The sequence below is a fragment of the Arvicola amphibius genome, chromosome 3, assembly GCF_903992535.2.
Source record: "Arvicola amphibius chromosome 3, mArvAmp1.2, whole genome shotgun sequence".
Taxonomy (NCBI): Eukaryota; Metazoa; Chordata; class Mammalia; order Rodentia; family Cricetidae; genus Arvicola; species Arvicola amphibius.
Window position 1 is genome coordinate 131,945,959 of NC_052049.1, and position 24,599 is coordinate 131,970,557.

A 24,599-nucleotide genomic window follows, 5' to 3' on the forward strand; every position below is an offset into this window, starting at 1 on the left:
CTCTTTTTCATTTGCAAAGTGTAATCACTAATTAGGTAACTTTCAGAGTTTCTGGAGCAGTTATTTAGGGGAAATTCTAAACCTAAACAAAGCAGAGGAAAGCAGGATGATAACATGTGTTAGTTAAGACCCAGTGGGAAGCAGCATAGATAGGCCCAGGACTGCAGCTGTACTCAAAGATTTAGGAATAACATCTACAAAGATGCAAAGAACACATTCAGGAGAAAAAACTCACTTCTAAGTGATTTTTTTTTTTTTTTGTAGCAGGTATCATACCCAGGACTTCATGCATTCTAAATAAGCACTCTGTCTACCTTGGGCTACATTGCCAGCCCTAGGCTACTTTCTTTATCATTATTGTTGCTGTTGTTTTTGAGACAGGATCTCACTATATAGCCCAGGCTGCCCTCAAAGTTAACCCTCCTGCCTCAGTCTCTTGATTGCTACTGAGATTGTAAGCATGCAGGCCTGTGTTAAGGTCCCTGGCTGTTCTTTTAGATTCTATAGAAATCTAAAATTTGGAAGATCTAGGTTCAATTCTCAGCTCTCATAGGGTGGCCCATATCTATCTGTAACTCTAGGTCCAACGGATCCAACTCTCTCTTCTGATCCCTGCAGGTACCAGAAATACATGCAAGAAAGACATCTATATACATACTTTTTAAAGTTACAGGCATACACCATCATATCAGGCTAAGATGAATTTCTTATTGAAAAAATAATTTTTATATACATGAGCAGCAGATGAACATTGTATCAAACTGATCTCCTAGTGGTAAATGGTGGGATACCTGGAAATCCCTGTACAGATGCTAACCATTCCACTACCTGGAAGGAGAGACCAAAATACTCTGCTGCAGGAGAATATTTGGTCTCTCAATCACCAAACACGTCTCTTAGGAACTGTCTAGGTAGTTGTACTATAGCACTGAGAAAGTTCTTCCTGTGTATATAGTTCTAAGTGAGAGTGTACATGAAGGGATGGAGAGTTTCTCTTAAGTCTTTAGTATTCCTCAAAGGTCAAAGACATCATTTGTCTGACATTGTTTCTTATTTCTAGTGAAGGTCCTCAATGTGTCAATCTTTGTACAAAACAAAGTTGAGATCCTCAATGGGATCAAACTGTTCAAAAGACACAACATTCAGAGAGAGAGAAAGAGAGTTGCTGACTTAACTGCAGCTTAGGAACATAGCATACGCATAGTTCTGACTTTTCAAACATAAGAGATCTTGAAAATCACTAGCTTTGTCTTTTGCTTAATAGATGGTTATGGGCCCAACAGAACAAGCTTTGGCCCTGAAGTCCACTATTCTGGGTTCAAAGCCTTGCTCTGCTGCAGTCTGATGCATACTGCAGGCAAGACATTACCTCTTGAGGACCTGAATTTTACCATCTGCAAAAAGAGGGGAATTCACAAAGACTTTTCCCAGGCCTCATCTTGCCATGGTTAGCATATAGACAGGGAAACGGATGCTCAGAGATGGTGAATGAGTTATGTAAGATCATAACTCTTTGTGGAACTCCTAGGACGATGTTTCTGCTATAATAAAAAGTAGCCACATTCCTAATGTCCCCAATACATTCAGACCTAGAGGAAAGGATTCCTGCATGATGCTCACCCTCACTATCTTTTCATTGTCTGTCCTCATTCCTCCTCATGTTCTTATGGTGTTTGCACATTTTGCCCTTCCATACACTTACCCTACATTGTTCCTACTTCCATACCTCCATGTTCCCATAGTCTGTTCCCAGAATTTTCTGTATGGCTCCTTCCTGAGCCATGCTGTCCTTGTTCAGTCTTCTAGTGACCTCATGTCTGAGACAACCTGTCCTTCCCTTGACCTGGTAGTTCTTCTTATTTACTGGGCTGGAAAGCAGTTTGTTAAATTAAGCCCCGTGAACACAAAAAGGGACATTACATGGTAAGATGGGAAAATGGTGACTCAGAAGCCAGAAGACCTGGGATCTAGTCTATACTGCCTTCCTCTGTGATCTCTGCAAGTCACTTCCTCTGCAAGACTTGAATTTCTATTAAGAAACCATTTAGTCAAAGCTTAACAGATACTTCTAATTTTCCACCCTATGTCCTCCCTGGCATCACATTTCACCCCTCTAGATGTGTTGGCTTTTAATTTTTTTTCTTATTTTTCTGTTTGGGACAGTGGCCTCAAACTTGCTATATAGCTAGCTGAAGGTAGCCTTGAACTTCTGGTCCTGCTGTCATCGCCTTCTGAGTGATGAGCTTGCAGGCAATTTGTCACCATGTCTGGTTTTATGCAGTACTGGGGACCAATCCAGGGACCTGTGCATACCCGACAGGCACTGTGCCTCCCGAGCCACATCCTCAACCTGGTACCCTTTTAAACAAACTGCTGGAGCAGGTAAAACCACAAAACCAGTGACCTCCACACTGTCACTTTCTGACCATGTCAAAGACCTGAGGGACTTTTCTTCTCCAGTTTTTATACATAAAATTATTTGTAGCAACTTCCTGACCAAAATGGATGACAAATTACCCACACTACATGCTGTACAGAACTGAGAAAACCCCAAAGTGTAATATTCTAGAATTCTGAGATGTGTGGTTGAGCAGGACAGTCCTTAGATGGCAAGACATGGAAGCTACCTAAGACTGAACTGTCGGAGTGCACAGCCCACACAAAGGGCAGAAAAGGAAAAGGAGCAGAAGTGCACAAAGGGAAGGGGTGGAGTGTAAAGGGCACCTGTGCCCGCAGCAGTTCTCTAAAATAACCTCAGCATTCCTTTGAAAGGTGCCCTATTCAACTAGGCCTTCATCAGCTCTGAAACTGTTCTGAAGAGAAAAGTGCCGCTGCTTAGGTGAACTCTCATGGGACAGAAACACCCAGTTCATCAAGTCCGTATGAAAGATCAAACAGCCGGAGCAGAGAAGCATTTTAAACAGACGAGGTCTGTTTTCAGTCAAATGTGAAATTCCCTTTTCCAGAGGCACATTTTACTTCACTACAGCATTGATTCCGTCTTTTCTGATACCTTTCAAATGCTTGCTGAGAAAATGTGGCACAGTTAAGGACTGCTTCAGACAATTGCGATGGATGAGTTCAGCCTGCTGGGGATACGCACAGGCAGCATGACGCGCTGGGATCAAAGGCAGCTCCATCCTCAGGTCCCTAAGCAAAGGCACGTCGTTTTCTCTTTAGATACAGGAGAAAGAGCTGGGCTCAGAAAGGAACGCCATTATCACAGAAGTGAAACTTGGCATTCCAGTTTTCCTCAAGGAAAGGTATGTGCAGAGGAAGTCTGTCAGTCACAGACAACTAAAGAATGCCTACAGAATTCTCACAATGCGCTGCTTGGGCGCATTCTTCATACTATGTGAGTATTCGGCTTTATTTTTCTTCTAAGTATGGATCATTCTAGGACATTACAGTAGATGTCTGTCATCTGCCTTTCTCAGTAAAAGAGAAGTCTCAAGATGGCAAGAAGTTAAGTTTGCTTCATTCACAGTTGTGTTTTGCTGCCACTTTGGTCCACTATGCTTGATGCATAGTCAAAAGTCAAGGAGGATTTGATGAGTGAGTATATGTATGTTCAATTTGAACTTCAAGCCATTTGGTTCAATGAACTTCAAGCTCTGTGCTATAAACCAGTTGTTATGATCAGGTAAGATGACTAGCATTTGTAATTTAATGTTGATCAATATGATAGCTGTTAAATCTATGGGATATCTTTAATTGTGGAATATTATATAGTAAGTTTTTAACAACATTGTACAAGCTCATGATAAAGTATTGAAATAAAATCAGAGTTAAAGGCACAGTATAATGGAAAATCAGGAACATGACGAGGCTTAAATACTGTCAAAGGGTTATGATGTCATCAGGAGATTCTCCCATACTTGTTATTTTTTCCTTTCTGGACTTTATTTTTTTCCTGAGTAATCATTAAAAAATGTGTTAAGTGAAATACATAAGGGAAAATATTACTTTGTGGATCACTGATAAGTTAACCTCTTTTCTGATGTGTATAAATAGTCATTTACATGCAACAAGTATATGCAGTAAGCAATGTTGACAATCTTAATACTTGAACTTTCTTCTCTCAATTGTTTTTACATGAAAAAAACTACTTTTCAAATAAAAACCATATAATTAAGTTTACTTTGAAAGTTTAATGGCAAAATGATTAGGTGGGAGGGGCGATTTAATAGAGAAAATTAAAACAGCTTCTAAAAGATTCTGCAATCTCCTTTTGGGGAATTTTCCCCCTTTCTTAAATAAGGTCTAATGAGAAAGAGAGAGACAGAGAGAGGCATAGAGACATAGAAGCAGAGAGACAAGGATACAAAAAGCAGAGAAGTAAAGAGAAAGAAAAAGAGAACCAGACACAGAGAGACAGGGAGACAAAGAGGCAGACACACATGCACATACAGAGACAGAGAGATAGAGGGGCAGAGGGGTAGACCTTGACTGACTTTTGAACATATATATATATATATATATATATGATATTAGATAAGTGGTCAAATATATACATATATATATTATATATATATTATATATATGAGAACAGATGAGGGCCGTGACAGATCCAATGCTGTACAAGTTGTCTAATTAAAATGGTTTAGCTGACTCATCTATACAATATTAAGTTTTCCACTGAGGTGATCACAAGAATATATTGGAAAGATACTAAAGAAACTAACACTATAATTGTGATGAAGAAACAAATAATCTTCACCCCAGCTTTCCTATCGCTTGGATTTCAGACATGCTTCACCACACCCAGTGATTTTTGACTATCTATTTAATTAATCTAGAAGACAGAAAAGGCTATCTTTAGTGAAGCTGATAAAAGCAGACATGACAGCAGAGATGACAACTGCTGTCTGGTAGGGAAGGACGCAAAGGCACAAACTTATTATCTAAGCATATGGCACTGGAAAGGGGAAGCATTAAATACGCTGGATAGGAGACGTAATATATTTTAAAAGGATTGTCATTGCGAGTGATTGGGATTTGTAGCTTTCTAATGCTTTAGGGGTCTGGGCGTCATGCAATCCACTTTCCTGTACCAGCTCTGTTATTTATTTACCTTGGATGACTTACCTCTCTGTCTGATTCCTCCTAGTAATAATAAGGGAATAATAATAGCATCTACCACCTAAAGATGTGAAAACAAGGGAGGCAACCGACTGAAGATGCTAGGAGCAGAGCCCAGTGCAGAGTGGGTACCCAGTACAGGCTAGCATAGCAGTTATACCAGGAGTAATATTTGGAGGACTAGCCCCTAGGAAAGAGCACCCAACCTGGTTTAGAAGCCTCACATTGCCCTTTTGCCTCTGGCTGGCCAGGGGCAGTGACAGCACAGAGGTTCCTCCATCATCACAAGGATTCAGTGAGCATGGGAAGTGCATCGAGCCACATACACAGGGCATGCTGAAGTCACATTAGCAGTTCCTAACTGTGTCAGGTAAATAAAGCCTTGGGGTTCTTCAAGCACATTCTCTTTTTTAGGTACAGAGTAAAGCTCACAGTTTCTACATAGTGAAGTCATGGGAATGAGAAGAAAGATCTAATTGCACTGATGAGTTATCTGGGAACAATGCACAGAGGTTCAGAAGGACTGTCTGCAATCACTATTGTAAATCCAGCCTATGCACCACTGCTGGGAAGGAGCAGAAGGGGGTTCCTTCCTTGAAAGGATGTACTCCTCGATGTGCCTGGGAGTCTAGTATATTTCACATGCAAAGGTTTTACTGCCAATGCACAGCCTGGTGAAATAAGCCTTACCAGAATGTCCCTGCCATATTGTGGGGACAATTTCATTTTTCCTTTTTTGTTGTTGTTGTTGCTGTTGCTGTCATGAACAGCTTAACTCTAAATTCTGCTTCCTCAGCCTACTTTACAAACACAGTATGTGTACATACACTTGCACCTACATATTTGTACATGTAAGCACAAGTGTGCATGTGTACACTGTAAGTAAATGCCAAGAAATTACTACATTAATTTCTAACATCCTGCTTCTTTGTAATATACTCTCAAATGATGAAAATCTTTGACGCTAAAGACACACATGATTGAACCACATTTTGAGGATGAAAAATCATTTGTTTGGATTGAAGACAGTGCCATGATTCAGTCCTGACAGAGATCAAAGCAATGCTTTTCACTTTAAGTGAACCACAATTATTTTTTTTAACCATGACCTAATTTCTTTTGTAAAGAAAGCACGAAAGAACTTTTGTTGCCAACTCCAGCTGTCAAGTGGCCTCCCATACTTTTGCCCTGAAGCAAAAGGAAGGGACATCAGGTGACAGATCCCAAATTCCAACTAGTCACACAAATTACAGACCTTTCTATCAAGGAGTCCTCTTGACCTTTTGCTTTTCCCCTACAATGAAGAATGAGACACAGTGTAAATCAAAATGACTCTCACGGGCAGTTTTACAAAACAGATAGAAGGATGGGAGTTCTGTTCATCCCCAGTGCTCCTTCCTTCCCCTTCTGGGTGACCTGACCCCTACTCACACAGGCAGTAGCTAATAATTAGAAGGACCTTTCCCTCCCCCAGACATCCATACTACCCCATTTTGTTTTGAGGAAAGGGTTTGAGAAAGTAAATATTCACACACAGTTATAATCCCTACTTTCAGGGAACAACACTCTGAAAGGCATTTGTAAGTAAGAAAGGGCTTGCCGTGGTTTCAGGCGTGGGGTTGGAGCCCAGCAGAGGGTCTGCAAGGGTTCCAGTATGGAGCTCAGCACCTAGTGTCTTTCTTCTCTTCACTGCTAACATTCATGCCCAGTTTACCATCTACCACTATTAAAAGTCAGCTCAGAAATGTACCAGTCTGGAGTCACAGCATTAAAATATTACTAATTTTAAAAGTAGAGTAAACCTTTGCAAGTCAACAGAGGAAAATAATGCCAGGGATAATCAGCATTTAGAAAACACATTATCATTTAAATTTTTTTAGATAAACTGCTTACTGGCTAAAACCTCAGTCTGACATGTGTATTACCTGTAGATCTGTTCTCTATAGAACGGGGAGCCGAGAACACTCTTGGAGTGAGAATCGAAACAGGTGCCTGGGCCCATAGCATTATGCACATTAGCCCATGGCCTCCTCACAGCCTGTTTAACAGCTGAATCTGAAACAATAATGGAGCAGGCCAAGCACCCGCCTGAAGGCCTGTCTGTCTTGGGATTTGGCCATTTGCATTGATTTTCTTCTTTTTTTTTTCACTCATGTTTTTCATGAAACACAAATATTTGCCATGGCAACTGGGGTGTCACATGACATGCTGTTCCATAAGCATCCTGGCAATCTCTTAAGAGGAAATGACCCACCAATGCTGAAAATGCACCCTACACCTCTTGAGGGTGTTTGGTCTGGGAGAGCAGGGGACATCCTGTAGGCACAGTGGGGTGGCTTGCTCTGGAGTTTCTCTTCAGTTCTTCTTTCTTTTATTCATGAGGGCAGCTAAAAACATGACTAAACAAGGCATACCAGAAAAGTACTGCCAGATGTCTCCTTTCTATGGAGAAAAGTTTCAATTATCCTAAATCTATCAGTGGTCCTTAAAATGAGAAAGCAACCTATAAAAAGTCCAGTCTCTTTAAACTGGGGCTAGCGTCAGAGGATGAATTATACTGTACTGTAAGGGACTAATGTTAAAGAACTTATTTATTACACTTGTTTATTAGTTTATTATAAATTTATTTATTATCTGTAAATATATTTATTAAAGTTTAGTTCCTTTAACTAATGTTAGTTAATTAAATGTTAGTTAGTTAGTTAAAGGAACCCCTTTCTCCCCATCATCATGATTTTCTATGCAAACTTGGAGGGCTTGTCTTTCCTATGCTTAAAGACAAATGAGATATGGTAAGAGGCTCTCGATAGCACCCCTTGTACAGTACAGATGTAGATGTAAAGCAGAGTTACTGTACCCCAGACTCTTGGCCTCTGACAAGCTGCTAGCATAGATCTCACAAGAATGCAATGGCTCTGGCTATCTTAGACTCCACCTACATGGTCATGGAGTCCATTTATGCATTCATCTTCCCTTTTAAAAGCAAGCGCTGACTGTGTGTTCAGTGGTGAGCAGGGTGTGGGAGGCTCTGCCTTTGACCCATTGCACCACAGAGAAGAGTCATAACAATAGTAGCTGCAATGCTCCCAGGAGCTGCTGAAAAGATACTATTGCAGAGCCCAGCTTTCTTTCTGTGTTAAAAACATGAGTACCTTTGTCGTTTGTTTCTTGTGAGGCTCTTCCACATCTTCTGCAATTTGGTATGACTTCAGACCTAGAGCAAAGGGGGCTGTGGAGGGAGGTAGGGCAAAGTTATTTCTTTTAGAAAGAGAGGCTGAGTCATTTGGTGGATGCTGTGGAGTTCAGCTCAAAAGTCATGTGGCTCTGTCACCCACTGTTTGCTTACTCCCTGCATTTCCTGTACCCAAATCTGTTACTGCTAACTCCAAAGCAAAATCTATGGTAGGACAACTACTTCCTTAGAACACATGGTCAGCCCACCGCATGCAAAATGCCTGGATGAAAATTAGACCTGTAAAGCACAAGGATTAGAGAGGAAAATTTGTTTCTTAAAACGAAGACTCCTTTAAATTGCCACATTCCCAAGTTTATGGACAAGATAATTAATATAGTTGCATATGATGGACTATTTTATTGGGTAGTTATTAAAAAAGATGACTAGAAATTAAAATGTTAAAATGCCTTGATGGAACTGATCTGGTGAATATCACCATAAAGATTATTTTTGGAATTATTAATCTACAAGCAACAACTCTCTCAGTCATTTCTTTCCTGCCAGCTGGCTGCAAACTCAACTGCCCTCTGCAGATAGGCCAAGCTTGGCCTTCTGGGGAGAAAACCCTTATTCTTACCAAGAAGAAAAGGATTATTTGAATGGCTGTTGAATACAAAGAAGTGAGCCTTCTTCCATCCCAAGTCCTTCAACTCAGCCCTCTTTTCTGTCAGTTCTGTAACAGCAGTCTTTGAAAGAATTGACATTGATCAAACGTAATAAATGATAGCAATGCACAACTTAGTCTCACTTGGAGGACTCAGCTCAGCCTCAAGTTAGGCATCTCTTTAGAAGTAACAAGAATTTCAGAGCATCAAAACTTGCCACACGAGGAATTTGTTTGTTGCATCTGGCCTAGTCTTACCCACTCTCTGATTACTGGCTTCTAGAGAGTCCCTCTGTGACTCCTCCCCATTCTGTAGTCCAGTATTTTGCTGCATGTATGTCTGTATACCACATCATGCCTGGTGACAACAGAATCCAGAAGAGGGCATTGGATTCCTTGGAACTAGAGTTGCAGACAGTTGTGAGCTGTCACGTGGGTACTAAGAACTGCAACTGGGTCCTCTGCAAGTGCTCTTAACCACCGAGCCATCTCTCCGGCCCCTTGGTGTTTTTCCTGACAAATCTGTATGCTTCTATGGTCGTTACTGATGCCTGCATACAAATAGCTTCCTCCTTTCTTCTTGAATAATTTAAAACCTGTTTTTCTTTTAGGGTAAGAATACACCCAGTTCCTAAGGTTGTCAGATTTATCAAGAAATAAAGGATATGTAATTTAAAAGTTTAATTTTGGAAGTCTGTTTTAAATATATCTCAATTATTAACTATATTTAGTTAAGCCAATAAAAGACAGAATGCTCACTAATGGATTGGACTGAGCACAACTCATCATGCTAAGTATTCAGTCTAAGCAGTCTAAATAAAAACACTGACCTTATCCCTGGATATTTCCCTGTCTCCCTGTGGCTAATGGTCATGTACCCTGATAGATTTAAAAGGAAATATGCCCATCACCACTGTTTCCCCCCTTTTCCTACCTAGAATGTGTATGGAAGGCCCAGGTTTGCAAGAGGGATCTTATAGTCAAGACACGGCCAACTTGAGCGTGAGAGCAAACTTGCTGGAGGTCAATTAGAGAAAGCACCTGCCAGTCCTCTCACCCCAACGTGAAGAGCTATTGCTAAAAAGACTAACCCCACAAAGTTCTGGCAAGGATGTGGATAAAATGAACACACCCCTGCACACTATGCCAGCAGAAACGTGCTATAGCAGCAGAAATGAAGCAGGTGTTTGTAGTCAGGGTGAGGAAACAGTGCAGCCAACGAGTTACAGAAGTGAGCTTTATGGGGGGAGGACAGGAGCGTGCATGAGGTTGGCTGGGCAGGCCCTGACTGGCTGCAGGAAGGATATTTCCCAATAGGAGCGTGGAAGGAGCAGGCTGTCTAATGCAGCCGGGTGCAAAACTGCAAATTCAGAAGACTTTAATGGTAGGTTTCTTTTTCCTGGGTGAGGTGTGTGTCCATTGGAGGAATTGAAACCCACTGCAGCCTCGTAAGCAACTCATTGGTGGACTGAGACAAAATGGTGTCACCAATGTTAAGCCATATCAATGGGAATATAAATTATGGAAACTGGAGGTTCCACAAGAACTAAAAATAGAACACAATGATTGCCACATATGTGAAATCTAGACAGGTTAATTTCATAGAAGTTGACAGTAGAGTGGTAGCTAACAAAGGCGTGGAGAGTAAGGAGGAAGGAGAGATGGGGGGATATTGCTCATGGTGTTGAATCACAGTGTCTTAGATTTCTATTGCTATGACTGAACACCCTGCCCAAAAGCAACATGGGAGGAAGGAGTTTATTTCGGCTTACAGGCTGTAGTCCATTATCCAGGGAAGTCAGAGAAGGAATTCAAAGCAGGAAGCTGGAGACAGGAAATGACACAGAGGCCATGGAGGAATGCTACTTACCAGTTTGCTCCCCAGGCTTGCTCAGTCTAATTAAGTATAAACTCCAGGTTGCCAAGGGTGGCACTATCCAAAATCAGTCACTAAACAAAAAATGCCCCATAGACTTGCCCACAGGCAGATATTATGAAGGCATTTTCTCAATTTAGAGTCCCTTTTCCCAAATGATTCTAGCCTATGTCAAGTTAATGGAAAATTAGCCAGCACCGAATTAGAAAAGAACAAGAAGTTTTGGTGTGCTATTTCAAATAGTATAGTGACAGTTGATAATCATGTCCCATACATGTCAAAAGTCTAGAGAAAAGGGTTTTAAAAGTTCCTACCATATAGAAATGATAAATATTTGAGATGAGTTTGTTCAAATTAAATATTATGCAATACATATATGTATCAAAATATAACATAACCCATTAGTATGTGACATTTTATATATTTGTTAAATAAAACTGTAATAAAAACATTACAAAGGAGTTTAGGTCAGCCTCACACATGAGCAAAAAAATCATTCATGAACATTAAAGCAATCATATATATACATATATATCTATATATATGATAAAGCAATCATCATAAAAATGCCCCTTAAGCAATTACAAACACACTTAAAACAAATTAAAAATTATAAAATCTCTACAATGAATTAGAATGTATGAAAAGAAACAAAATGAAAAAAACCTAAAAATGCAATAACCTAAGTTCAAAAGTACAGAGAATGACTCAAAATTGAAATGAAAGACACAAAGAAATCAGTGATTTGGAAGATATAAACACAGAAATCACCCAATCTGAGTAACAGACACAAGGCAGAATGAAGACAAGTGAGCAGAGCCTAAGGACCTATGGGACAGGAGAGTCTGCATCGGTGCCATTGCAGCAGAGACAGAGGGAGAAAACATACAGAGAAGGGACAAAAGAGTCTGCATCTGTGCCATCGCAGTCCCAGAGGGAGGCTGTAAGGAGAAACAACGGCTGCAGCAATCCACACCTGGTAAATAAAAGCCACAGGTTTAAGAAACTAAGCCAAGTGGAAATGGGCAAAAGCTGAGGAATTCCAAGGCAATACATATCATGCTAAAAACTGAAAACTAAAAATGCAAAATAAAATATCGAAAGCAGATAGAGAAAAGTCATATCTTACCTACTGGAGAAAAGCTTCACTGCCAATAGGTTTCTAATCAGAGGCTGAGAAAAGACATGGCAACCAGAATCATATGCTTAATGGAAAAGTTTTGAGGGGCTAGAGAGATGGCTCAGTGGTTAGCACTGACTGCTCTTTCAGAGGACCCAGGTTCAATTTCCAGCACCCACATGGCAGCTCACACACTTGTCTGTAATTCTAGGTCCAGGGAATCAGACACACACACACACACACACACACACACACACACACACACACACACACACACACACAAGCAAAACACTAATGTACATAAAAAAATCATGTTTTTTTAAATCAGCTTTTGAAAAGTTTTTCTTTTGGGAAAAAAGATGGGAACTCAACACATTCCTAGATGAAAGAAAATCAAAATAATATGTCATTCATATACAGACTCTAAGAGAATGGCGAAACAGGAAGGAAATGATCAAAGAATGCTTGCAAGATGAGAAAGTGAAGAACACAGACAGCAAATTATCAGCAGAAATAAAAGACATTCTTTTTCCTTTTGCATCTAGACATTATTTTTGATGGTTGAACAAAAAATCTTTAACACTTCCTGGTATGAATCTAAATGTAGGTAGATGAAGCATACATAAAAGCACCTTAAGACACAGGGATCACATGCCTACACATTCATCCAAAAGGAGGAGAGCACGTGTGCAATCACACACCTAAGGATTCATCCAAAGAGTGAGTTCACTCATTCCATACAAAGCCTGCACACTCATGTTTATAGGAGCTAACTCAGAACTGCGGAAAGCTTGAAACTACCGTTTCCTTCAACAGGTGCACAGCTTAGCAGCTGTAGCATGCTAACATTGAACATTACTTAGCAGTATATGGGTAATTATTGCAATGAGCTTCAACTGAATCCAACAACATATTAAAAAGAACCCATATCATGACCAAGACAGATTCATTCTGAATTCAAAGAGGGGACAACATATGTGTTAGTTAAATGTAATACAGCATATAAACATAATCAGATAAAAATCCTGTAGTTAGCCGGGTGGTGGTGGCGCACGCCTTTAATCCCAGCACTCGGGAGGCAGAGGCAGGCAGATCTCTGTGAGTTCGAGGCCAGCCTGGTCTACAAGAGCTAGTTCTAGGACAGGCTCTAAAAAAAAAAAAAGCTGCAGAGAAACCCTGTCTCGAAAAACCAAAAAAAGAAAAAAGAAAAAAAAATCCTGTAGTTATTTCAATATACACAGAAAAGGACTTTGACAAAGTTCACAATCTTTTCAAGATAAAATCTCTGAAGAAACTAGGAAGAGAATGAGCATACCTCGCCATAATAGAGGCTACTGTGGGCTACATAATCTAATGATACAAGGAGTGTGAGAAAACTAAAATCAGGGAAGAGACAAGGTGATCAACTCTTCCCACTCTCACTCTGTATAGTTCTTGAATTCTTACTCAGAGCAGTAAGGCAAGAGGAAGAAATAAAAGGGTTGTTGTTAGGAAATAGAAAGTCAAATAATCATGTTTTCAGATTTGAGCATATACTTAAAGGACTTTATCAGAAGATTCTTGTTCTGATTAAAAAAAACTTTCAACAAGTAGCAAGGTACTAAATCAACACACAAAACCTAGTAGATTTTCTTTCCTTTGCAGGGGGCAGGGTTTAAGACAGGGTTTCTCTGTGTAGTCCTAGCTGTCCTGGTACTCACTCTGTTGATCAGGCTGGCCTTAAACTCACAGAGATCTGCCTGCCTCTGTCTCCTTAGTGCTGGGATTAAAGGCGTGCACAACCACCGTCCAGCTAATCTTTTCTAGATCCCAATAACAGATCATTGAGGAAAACAAAAACCAAAAAAACCCAGAAAACTAATTCTATTTATGCTAGTTAAAAAAACAAACGAACAGCAGAATTAACATTGCTTAAATGGTCATATTACCAAAGTGAAGTATGGATTCAATGCAATCTCCATCAATATTCCAGTCACATTCTTCAGAGAAGTAGGTCTTAGTTGCCCTCAAGTCTAAGCAAAACCACTAATCCTAGACATATCACAACACCTGACTGTAAACTGTACTCCAGAGGCATAGTAACTAAAGCAGGACTGTCCTACCCAATAGCAGGCAAAGGAGCTGGGAGGATGACCCAGTGGATAAAGTACTTGCTCAGCAAGCATGAGAGTGGGAGTTTAATTCCTAGAACTCATAAAAGCTGTGGAGACATGGTGGCTACCCATAATCCCAGGAGTCAAGACACAGAGACAGGGTCTCCTGAGCTACAGTTAGACTCAGGGGGATCGTCAGCTCTGTGCTCAGTGAGAGACCATGCCTCAGTAAATAAAGTGGAGGGAAACTGAGGAAGACACATTGCATGCACACATGTGCACCTGCTCACACATGTGCCCCCAAACACAAAACAGATGTATATGCTACACACATACACATATATTTTAAAATAGGAAAGAAGAACAAGAAATAAGCCTAAGAAGTTATAACTATGTGATTCTTGACAAAGATACCAAAAAATATGTATTGGAAAAAAAGACAACCTGTTTACCAAATGATGGGAAAAGCAGATGTCCATATATAGAAGACTAAAACTAAAGCCTCACCTCCCATGCTGTTCAAAAACTAAACCAGAATGGACCAAAGACTTTAAGGTAGTACCTGAAACTTTGAGCATTCTAGAGAAAAACAGGAAAAACACTTCAAGATATAAGCATGGGCAAAATATCCAATATTTCAAGAAATAATAACAAAACAATGTGATTACATAAAATTGAGAAGCCTTGTCCCTGAAGAAGAAACATCAGCAAGTGAAGAGAAACCTTTTAGAACAGGATAAAAGCTTTGCTGGCTGTCCACCCAGTAGGAGGGCCATGTTTAGAGTATATAAAGGACTCCAGGGATTAACCAAAGAGTAAATACTCAAGTGAATAGACAGGGAATTAAGCTGAATAGATGATCTCCAAAGAAGTACCAGTGTCCCACTAATAAAGAAAAGAATGCTCAGTGTCTCACAATGAATGCTATAGAGAGAATCCAGGGAGGAAAAAGGAACACTGACTCACAATTGTGGTGATGTAAATTAGTCCAGCCACTATAGAAACTAGTGTGGAAATAATGAAATATATAAGTTCCATATGATTCAGCCGTATCACATCTTGGCATATAAACAAAGGACTCAAAATCAGTTTACTATAGATATGCCTGTTTCTCCTTGAATCAGCCTGGCTTCTTATCCAGAGATAATAGATTTAAATAAATAAATAAGCACACACAGACAATGGGGTCTATTAAGACAATCATGCCATTTGCTGGGACATTCATGGGACATGCCTATTTTCCATAAACACAAGTATTTTCTAATTTTCTCATATGTAGGAGTAGTTAGGAGAGGGGAAAGATAGGAAGATCAAAGGGAGATAACTATTGGTGTAGAAAGGGAAGGAGAAAGGGGTGGGACGTGGGAACAACAGAGTAATAAAAGAAATGAATATAGCCAAAGTATTTTGTATTCATGGAAATGTCAGAATGTAACCCCCCCAAAAGCTACAACCTGGAGGATTCTCCTGAAGATTGCCCTTAATGGAAAAATACCCAACCCAAAGGTTACATACTCTATGAGCGCATTTATGCGACAGTTCTGAAATGACAACATTATACAATGAAGAACAGATTTTTGGATGCCAGGGATTAAAGGGGTTTAGAGAGAAGTTGATAGGGATGTAGCCTTTGGTGATAAAAATATTCCGGTCTTGACTGATTCAGTATCCTGACTGAGGGTTAGCACATAGCTCAGTGGTAGAGAGCTTGCCGGCCATGGACAATGCCCTATGTCTGGTCCTCAGTACAACCAATACACATCCTGATGGTGATATCATACTATAATATTTCACTTTGTTATTATTTGGGGAAAGCATGCAAATAATTATATTAGTTCTTATAAATTCATGTGCGTATATAATTATCTCAATAAAATTTTCATTTTAAAAAGATATTATAGGGGCTGGAGAGATGGCTCAGTGGTTAAGAGCATTGTCTGCTTTTCCCAAGGTTCTGAGTTCAATTCCTAGCAACCACATGATGGCTCACAACCATCTGTAATGAGGTCTGGTGCCCTCTTCTGACCTGCAGGCATACACATAGACAGAATATTGTATACATAATAAATAAATAAATTTTAAAAAAGATATTATAAAGGATAGTAAAACATCAAGTCACAGAATAGGAAAATTATACATAGAACTCATAAAAGATTTGTACTGTGAATATACAAGTAATATCTTTACTAAAAACAGAAGGACAAAGCAGTTGCAAATAAAAAAACCAATACCTTAGATCACTTCATAAAATGACATTCAAACAACAAATAATACATAATTTTTTCAAACTTGTCCTGCTTTGTATTTTAATTTTTTACTATTTTTGCCTTGTTTCCCCAAGCAAACTTAAATCCCCTTGAAAGCACCAGCTCTCTAACACGGTGCACAGGCTCTCAACTCTCTAACACAGTGCACAGACTCTCAACTCCCTAACACACCAGCACAGGCTCTCTGTGGATATTCTGAGCTGCTTTATTTACTCAGATAACCTCAAGATGCTTTAAACTCTCATCCTGTGTATTACTGAGGATTAAAGATGTCTACTTGCAGAGTCTGGGTTTGGGAGAGGGAGACCATCCCTGCAGAACCTCCAGCTAAACCCACAGGCATGATGTCTTACCTTCTGTTGGAATCTTACGTGGCTCATCAAAACTATGCAGATGAATAGCTTGGGGTTTAATGGGTGGATTCTGAAAGGTAATCCTTGCTGTTGGGGGAATCAGCCCTCGTTCTATCATACTTAAGATCCCTAAAAGGAAGGTTAAGAGAACAATAAAACACTAGTTTAAGCAATTCCAAAGTCTGAGCTCTGTGAATTTCACAATGGTAACTTGACATCATTTATCATCTTATTTGTAAAGGTACATTCTAATGCCTTAATCTTTTGCATGAAAAATAGCTACAGTACACTTTAAGCTTAATATTCTAACCCAAGGGGAAAATCATTTCCAATTGCAGTAATATAAAATCAAATTGCACTAAGATAATTTCATTTTTAGGTAGAAATATAATTTCAAGACAACTAAAACTTCCTTACACTTAGAGAATTTTCAATCACTGGTGATTTTATTGTTCTTTTTGAAATTCAGGGATGTGAGGCACAAATTCTTAAAGCAAAGATGATCTTTTGTTCTGAAAGAAATAAAGTCTGTATACTTGAACCCGTGTGCCTGCTGTTCTAATCACTCATATTTTGTATGAAGAAATTACCTTTAGATATGATCATATCATCAGCAGTTATGAAAGCCAGTTTGGATATTTGATTCTATTAGGGCAACGTATTCATGAACCAATGGGCAGTTTCTTGTCATCAGTAAGGCTGAAGCCAGGTCCTTCTAAGGGCAAGGCACCTTGATAAACAAGTAAATGGGCAAACAATTGAACAAAGCCTGCTGTCAAGGACAGAGCTTTCCTCAGAGTGCATCTACTATTTCGACATCAAAAACCCAGAACTTTGGGGACTACTTGCAAGAAACTTGGGCTGGGACTTTTGATTCTTGCTGTGCCCTTGCCCAATAGAAAGAAAAGTGAACAACTTTCTCTTCCAACAAATACCTAGTACGCAAACTAAAACCAAGCTGGACTAAGCTGAAGAAACTGGCTCTCCTAGGAAGGGATACTGTTTGCTCTTGCTTCAGGAGCCCCATGGGGACAATATAGTGTTATTAGAAATGTTAGCTCGGTGTCACAGGAAGTCAGAAGGACCACTGATAGGCTGGAAAGCTAAAGTCTCCACCTATAAAAGATTCATTCCAAAGAAAATTCTCCATTTACATACAACACAATCATTTGTGGGAGGATTTTTGGTTTTTTTCTTATTGAAGGTGGAGATTTCTGATCCCTGACTCAGACCTGTCTGAAAACTCAAAATCAGAGATTGAGGAAGTCTTGAGGCTTCTACAAGACAAGTACACGCCCTGACGTGTGAGAATGACAGTTCATGTTAGCCAGCGCTCCAGCCCATCTTCCGCTCTATGCTTACAACGTTAAACCCTCTATGAAGTCAGTCAGGTTTCAACTTCCTTATCATTAGAACTGAAGGAGCTCTGTATTTTAGAATAGTAAGAAAAAGAATTTGTCCTCCCTAATATTTTCCATAATTCATCCCAAATCCCATGTGTAACAGCTATGCCTGCCTTCCAGGTATGAAACTAGATTCTGGTCTGTGTACCAAGAAACTTGTATTCTCACCCACTGACTCTGTGGGGAGCTTTATTTCTTAGAGTTTGCCAGACAATTCAAGAAAAACTAGGAAATCTTTTTCATGTGACTATTGTTCATCTTTCTTCTCATGCTGGACTTGTGCAAACCAGGAGTGGCTCGTAAATGTCACTTAAGAGCCCCCAAATACCTGAAAATTCCACACATATTTCTGTGACTTGTGCTTTCCCAATACTAATATTTTTTTGTACAATAACTAGACATATGGCAAGTACTCCATGAGGACTAATTGGTTGACTAATTACATATCTGATAGGCCATGTGTTCTTTGGTTGCTTTAGAAAACTTCTGTCTATCTGCACAAATGGCCTTGATCCTAGATTCACCTTGGTCTTATAGTTACCTTCATCTGCTAAAGCAAGGATCATTCATTCACTCGTACTAATTTCATCCAAGCAGGAGATGACACCGAAGCAAGAAATGCCAGGTTATTTCTGTTACCTAGTGCTCCTGGGATGTCAGCAGTACGTAAGCTGCCATAAGGTGGATGCTACAGGACTTCTTGCTGCTAAAAAAGAGATAACTAAAGCTACGAGAAACTTAACAAATTCAGAGACTCATTACATTCTGGGGTATCCACCACCAGCAGACAGAGGTCAGTAGGCAAGACACAAAAGCTAGACACGAGAGGACTTTGAATCTGTGGGTATCACAAGAATGGTTTGAAAACAACTCTGGGTCCTGAATACTCCAGACAGACAGGAAGTGAGACTACAGATAACTCCGCCATATTTGAGATAGAAAAGGGATCCACTCAGCCATTCTTCAATGCTTCAGCCAATCAAATGATCTAGGGGAAACTAAGAGGATTATAGTAGATATCAAATCCTCATTCATCTATGTAGTCCTTTAATTTGTTTATTTATTCATTCAATTCACATTTTTTACCTATAAAACTCTAATACAGTCCTGGGCACTGTGAATCCTGAGGTAAAGATGATACAATCTTTTTTTAATTAAAAAATCCAATAGTTTGTAATAGTAGACTTTAAATTAAAACCCACGTAGAGGGATGGCTCTGTGGCTAATAGTAGTAGCTGCTTTCATAGGACTCATGTTTAATTCCAAGTACCACTTGGAACTCCAGTTCCAGGAGATCTGATGCCCTCTTCTGGTCTCCAAGAGTTTAGGCATGCATACATATAAACTAATAAGTAGTAAAAATTAAAAAAAAAACAATAGTTCTATTATCTCTGGCTTTGTCTTTTTGCACAGCAGTGTTCTGTAATAACATTAAAGGCAATCAGAAGAGCATCAGAGACCACTTAGAAAACAGTAACTTTTAATAATACCACATCAGCAATATAACAATCTTAATACATAGCACCAATACATACATCAAAATTAAATTCATGAAATGGTGGATCTAGAAGTGGAAGAAGCTCTGGTGATCACTTAGTCCAGAGTGAAACTAAGCCCAGGTGAGGTCTGACTTGTCTGGGGTCACTTAGGAAAATTAGTGACTAAGCTAGTATCCAACTCAGGGCCCTGATCATGCTCAAGGCTCTAACCTTCACATCCCTAAACGTAACATGCTGCACAATCACTAACCTTTACTAGCATCCTTTTGCAAGACGGGAATGGGAATGAAATGGGGATCAGTGCGATGAGAAGATGGCAGAACCGTGAGGTTGGATATTGTGGACCCTTTTATTAACCGCTGAACCTTCTCCTAGGTGGAAAAAAAACAGCTGTTGTTAGCTGACATTTTTGCCTTCACAATGAACATAGTTTTTTTTTCTTGTGAACAATAAATTAGATTATGAATAGTTTCATTAAGTTTTAATAAAGTAGCAATACCATCTCCAATTTTATTGCTCATGAGTACCCTGTGCTACTGTCAGGATTTTGTGTAATTTAAAATAGTTAATTAAATCCAATTAACATGTGGTGATTTCCACTATGCAAATGCGGTGTAGTAGTTAATAAAGGAACTATTAAGATTTTGTTCAATTTTAATGACTACAATATAAAAGCACTAAATCTTTACATAGGAGGTTTTGAATACAGCAAAGTTGTGCAAAGCAGATTTCCCAGGAAATAAATAAGAGTCTGGAGGTTATAAAAACAAACTGGAAGGATTTAAAGAAAGGCACTTCAGCCATAGTAACAGGTTAAGTCTGAACACTGAGCAGACTGTTGAAAACTCATCAAAGGACAAAGGTGCAATGTCTCCATCAGTCACACAGATAACCACTGTTCTTGGAGTCAGAAATGTTCTTATTGTAGTTATAGAACAGGAATTGATTCTGTTTAGTGGGTTTAGATTTTAAAGCTCATATGAGCTGCATATAAGTCACGCTTAATTGTATAGCTCAAGTACATTGTTTTTCCTTGATCATGGGAGGTTGTGGATTACTGGACCCCTCAGCAGGAAGAATTCCTCTCTCCACTATTTATAAACACTTAAATTTCAAGTCATTTTCCAAGCATTAGTTAATTTGCATAGCTTCCAGGGGAACAAGGTAATGGTTTACTACTTAACTTATGAAGAGCTCAAAGTATAAAAGTTAGTAGATTTGCTTCAGGACACACATATACCAAATATGCAGTTTGTCTATTTAAAATGAATCTGGGTTTTCAACAGTGGACAATGTCATTGGTCTCAGCTATATTACACTTCTTGCCCACCAAGCTTAAGAAAAGAAAATGGAAAGTTTCTTCTGAGTGCAGAGATAGAAAAATCTTATGGATTAAATATTAGCTGAGCAAAGAATTAGTGTCCCCAGCCAGGATGTGGTACTAAGGAGCAAGGACAAAGCAGCATCTCCCGACGCACTCTTCATGATACTCAGCAAATAGGAGCAAGGATTGTTCTTTTTTGGTGTTGTGTATAGAACCCAAGGTCTTGTACATGTTAGGCTAGCACTGTACCACAGAGCTGAACCCCATTGCTACACATATTATTTAAGAAAAAAGTGTGTGTATACATGTGCAGGTCTGGGGCTAATAATGGGTATCTCCCTGGATTACTCTCTTCTTTACTCATTGACGCAGAGCCTCTTGCTGAACCCAGAGCTCCCTGATTTGGCTTGCTAACCAGCTTGTCCAGAGGATCCTATTTCTGCCTTCCTGGGCTGATAGGCTACCTCTGCAACTGCTCAGTTTTCATAGGGATCCCATCTCCAGTGCTCACACTTGGGAAGGCTTGTATTTCATCTATTGAGCCATCTCCCTGGCCCTTAATAGTATTTTAAGAGGGAAAAGTACATAGGAAGTGCTCTCTGTTGCCTTCCATGTGAGTTGGAATGGGAAGAGCAGGTGCAACTAGCCTTGCCTCAGTTGCAGTGGGGGACTATGTGGGAGGGTCATACAGAACTCCAGGCTTGCTGAGATAGGGGGGTTGCTCTCTCCTGTCCTTAGCTCTCTTCTCTCCTCCTCTAGACCTGAGTTGCTTCTGGAATCTCCTCCTAATATGAGAGACAGAACTAATCCCCCATTGTATTGTGACTAGGCTGGCATATGTGTTACAATGGATTAAAGCTAGAGTTAGCATATATGTTGCAATGTATAAACTAGAGCTGGCATATATGTGACTGAGGAGACCCAGCATCAAAAGGGACAAGGTCTCTTACTTGTCTGGCTAGTATCAAGGTCAGTGAAGTAGATGTAAATTGAAGAAAGACGGAGAGAGATTCCTCTTCAACAAAACTGTCAAGCTCTGTGTAGAAGTGAAATACAGGTTTGGTAGTTTGGGGGCACAGAGCATAATTTATCTGGATTTTCTGAAAGCCTTTGATAAAGAACACCTGACAAGTGGCTTTTGAAAGCTAAAGCCAAAAGATCCAGTATAAAATACATCATTAAGAATGACACCGAGGAGAGGCTAAGGGCGGGGAACAGCGTCTGTACTAAACTTAGCAGCTTCAGAATGCTGCTTTCTTCAGTTCCTCACACCACGCCAAATAACACACCACATATGCTGAAGAAGTGGGCGAGTGGATGGGATGCAGGAGAGGGCTACAGGTTACAGAAAATAAATCCCTCACCATGGCCACATAAGAAACATCTGCCCACTCTGCTGTCCCTTCCCAGGACAAGGGTAAGCATTTCTGTATGAGTAGACTAGAGAGAGAATGCAGCATTTGCTGAGCACTTACTATGTAACACTAACTTTAATACAATGATCGTTAAATTTCATGAGCAATGGGAAAGCTAAGAGCTAAGAGTGTAGACTCGGGAGCAGTTAAGTCTGCCTGTTGGTATTATGGGGATGTTGCAGCAACTCAATCCTGACTGTATATTGAAACCACTCAGGGAGTCTCTTGAAAACACTGTTGCCCAGGCCCCTGATCCTACACAATTAAATCAGAACCGTTTAGTTCAGGCCTGGGCATTGATATTTCTCTAAGGCTCCCTGGGCAACTGTGATGTGCAGCCAAGGTTATGATGTAGTTCAGCGGATGATATTTAAATGTCATCTTAAAAGAACACTGAGTTACAGGAGAATGGCTAGAAGATGCAATTTTAGGTGGGGAGAATGGTGGCAAACCGAAGCAGCACACCGAAGCACGGAGGTGTTGCCAACCAGGACAGGTCTGTGTGGCTGAACAAGTGTGGGCCTGTTGGGGGAGGGGTGGAGAGTGACAGGAGAAATTGCCTGGCTGAGAGAATTGCCAGTTCAGAAGCTGGCTTTGAGAATGTGCTGATCCTCTAGCAACTTCTATGCCAACTGCTTCTGGAGTATTTTCTATACTGTGAATAGAGTACATATTACAAGAGTACTGTGCTTTGCCATTTATAAAATACGTAAACCTTCACACATTGATGCTGTATGCAATATAATTATTCAATAATCATATCACAAAAAATAATGTCCTTTATATATGGTCTCTCATGATTATTTCTAAACTCAAATTCAGAAGTCTATTACTTTGTCTAAATCTTCTAAATTAGCTTAGAATTTTTTGAAAAAAAACATTTAGGGTCCCTGGGCTATAGCCAGTGGTAGAGAGCTTGACTAGTGTGTGTGTGAAGCTCTAGGTTCAGTCCCCAACACTGGGAATAATGGAAAGCTGAAAGGCAGAAGAAGCAATCACAGTTCCATGACTCAGAATTTTCAAACACAAAATATCTGGTACAGATGCTATGTGCTCATTCTAAAGACCCCACCAATCAGAAACATAAAGTTGAAGAAGCCACACCATCTTTCATTAGGAGACCCATCTTCCTTGGTATCTTTACAAGGACTGATATATTGATGTATAATGATAATGTATATGTGTATTAAATTATTAAATTTGACATGAAAGGGTACAAGTTAAAACATCAATTATGCTATTATTACTATTACTATTATTGAGAATTTTTTTAAATGATTTATTTAACTTTATGTACATTGGTGTGAAGGTGTCAGATCTCGTGGAACTGCATTTTCAGACAGTTGTGAGCTGCCATGTGGGTGCTGGGAATTGAACCCGGATCCTCTGGAAGAGCAGTCAGTGCTCTTAACCGCTGAGCCATCTCTCCAGCCCCTATTATTGAGAATTTTATGTATCTGACGCTGGCCTTGAACTTGCTATGCAGTTATGGATGATCTTGAACTTCTTGCTGGAAATACAGGCAAGTGCCACTTGCTTAGTCTATGTAGTGCTTGAGATTGAACTCGGTGTTTGTGCATGCTAGGCAAGCACCAAAGAATTATTAAACCTTAACAAATATTCCTCTGCCTGAGAATTCCTTTACCTATTTGTAATTGTTTTTTCTTTCTTCCTTCCTTTTTTCCTTCCTTCCTTCCTTCCTTCCTTCCTTCCTTCCTTTCTTTCTTTCTTTGTTTTTTGTTTTCTTTGTGTAACGGCCCTGACTGTCCTGGAACTTGCTCTGTAGACCAGACTGGCCTCCCGAGTTCTGGGATTAAAGATGTGTGCTACCACCCACTGGAGACAACTGCTTTTTCTTTAAGGAACAAATTAGTGCACATTTCAGGCCTGTGAGCTGTATGCAGGTGGACTGCCATAACTGAAAAGTAGCATTGACAGCAAGTAAACAGTGGGTGAGGCTGAAGTCTGAACGTCTGGGACCTCCACACTGGATCTTAAAATGGATGCTCCAGGGATGTTGAAGGAAGTGGGACCTCTGGGAGATGGCTAGGTCATGAGGATGGAGCTCAAGGGAGCCATCAAATGGTTCTGTTCAGCAACTGTTCATGGGTATCTTACTCCTTTACACGCGAATTACATCTGGGCTCACTACTTCTGATTTCAAAGCTGTATGGATAACACACCATTGTCCTTGATTGTAAATACTGTGAAATCTAATGCCAGCATGAATTTCCACTCTTTATGGGTGATTCCTTACTTCCTGGAGGCTGAAACATTCTTCATCTTTAAAGTTGAGGCATTTCACTGAAGTAGTTTATGTTAAATATT

The 24,599-nt window shown here is 39.8% G+C and overlaps 1 protein-coding gene across 3 annotated transcripts in view; it reads right to left on the reverse strand.

Moving 5' to 3' along the window:
- Positions 1-24,599, reverse strand: part of Iqch (IQ motif containing H) — a 194,021-nt gene that overhangs the window by 113,139 nt on the left and 56,283 nt on the right. For all 3 annotated transcript variants that reach the window (XM_038323380.1, XM_038323379.1, XM_038323378.1), the window contains exons 6-9: positions 19,783-19,903; positions 16,631-16,759; positions 8,235-8,311; positions 6,338-6,376 (exon numbers count right to left, since the gene is read on the reverse strand). In XM_038323380.1, coding sequence (XP_038179308.1) covers positions 6,338-6,376; positions 8,235-8,311; positions 16,631-16,759; positions 19,783-19,903 — 366 coding nt within the window. The remainder of the gene's footprint in view (positions 1-6,337; positions 6,377-8,234; positions 8,312-16,630; positions 16,760-19,782; positions 19,904-24,599) is intronic.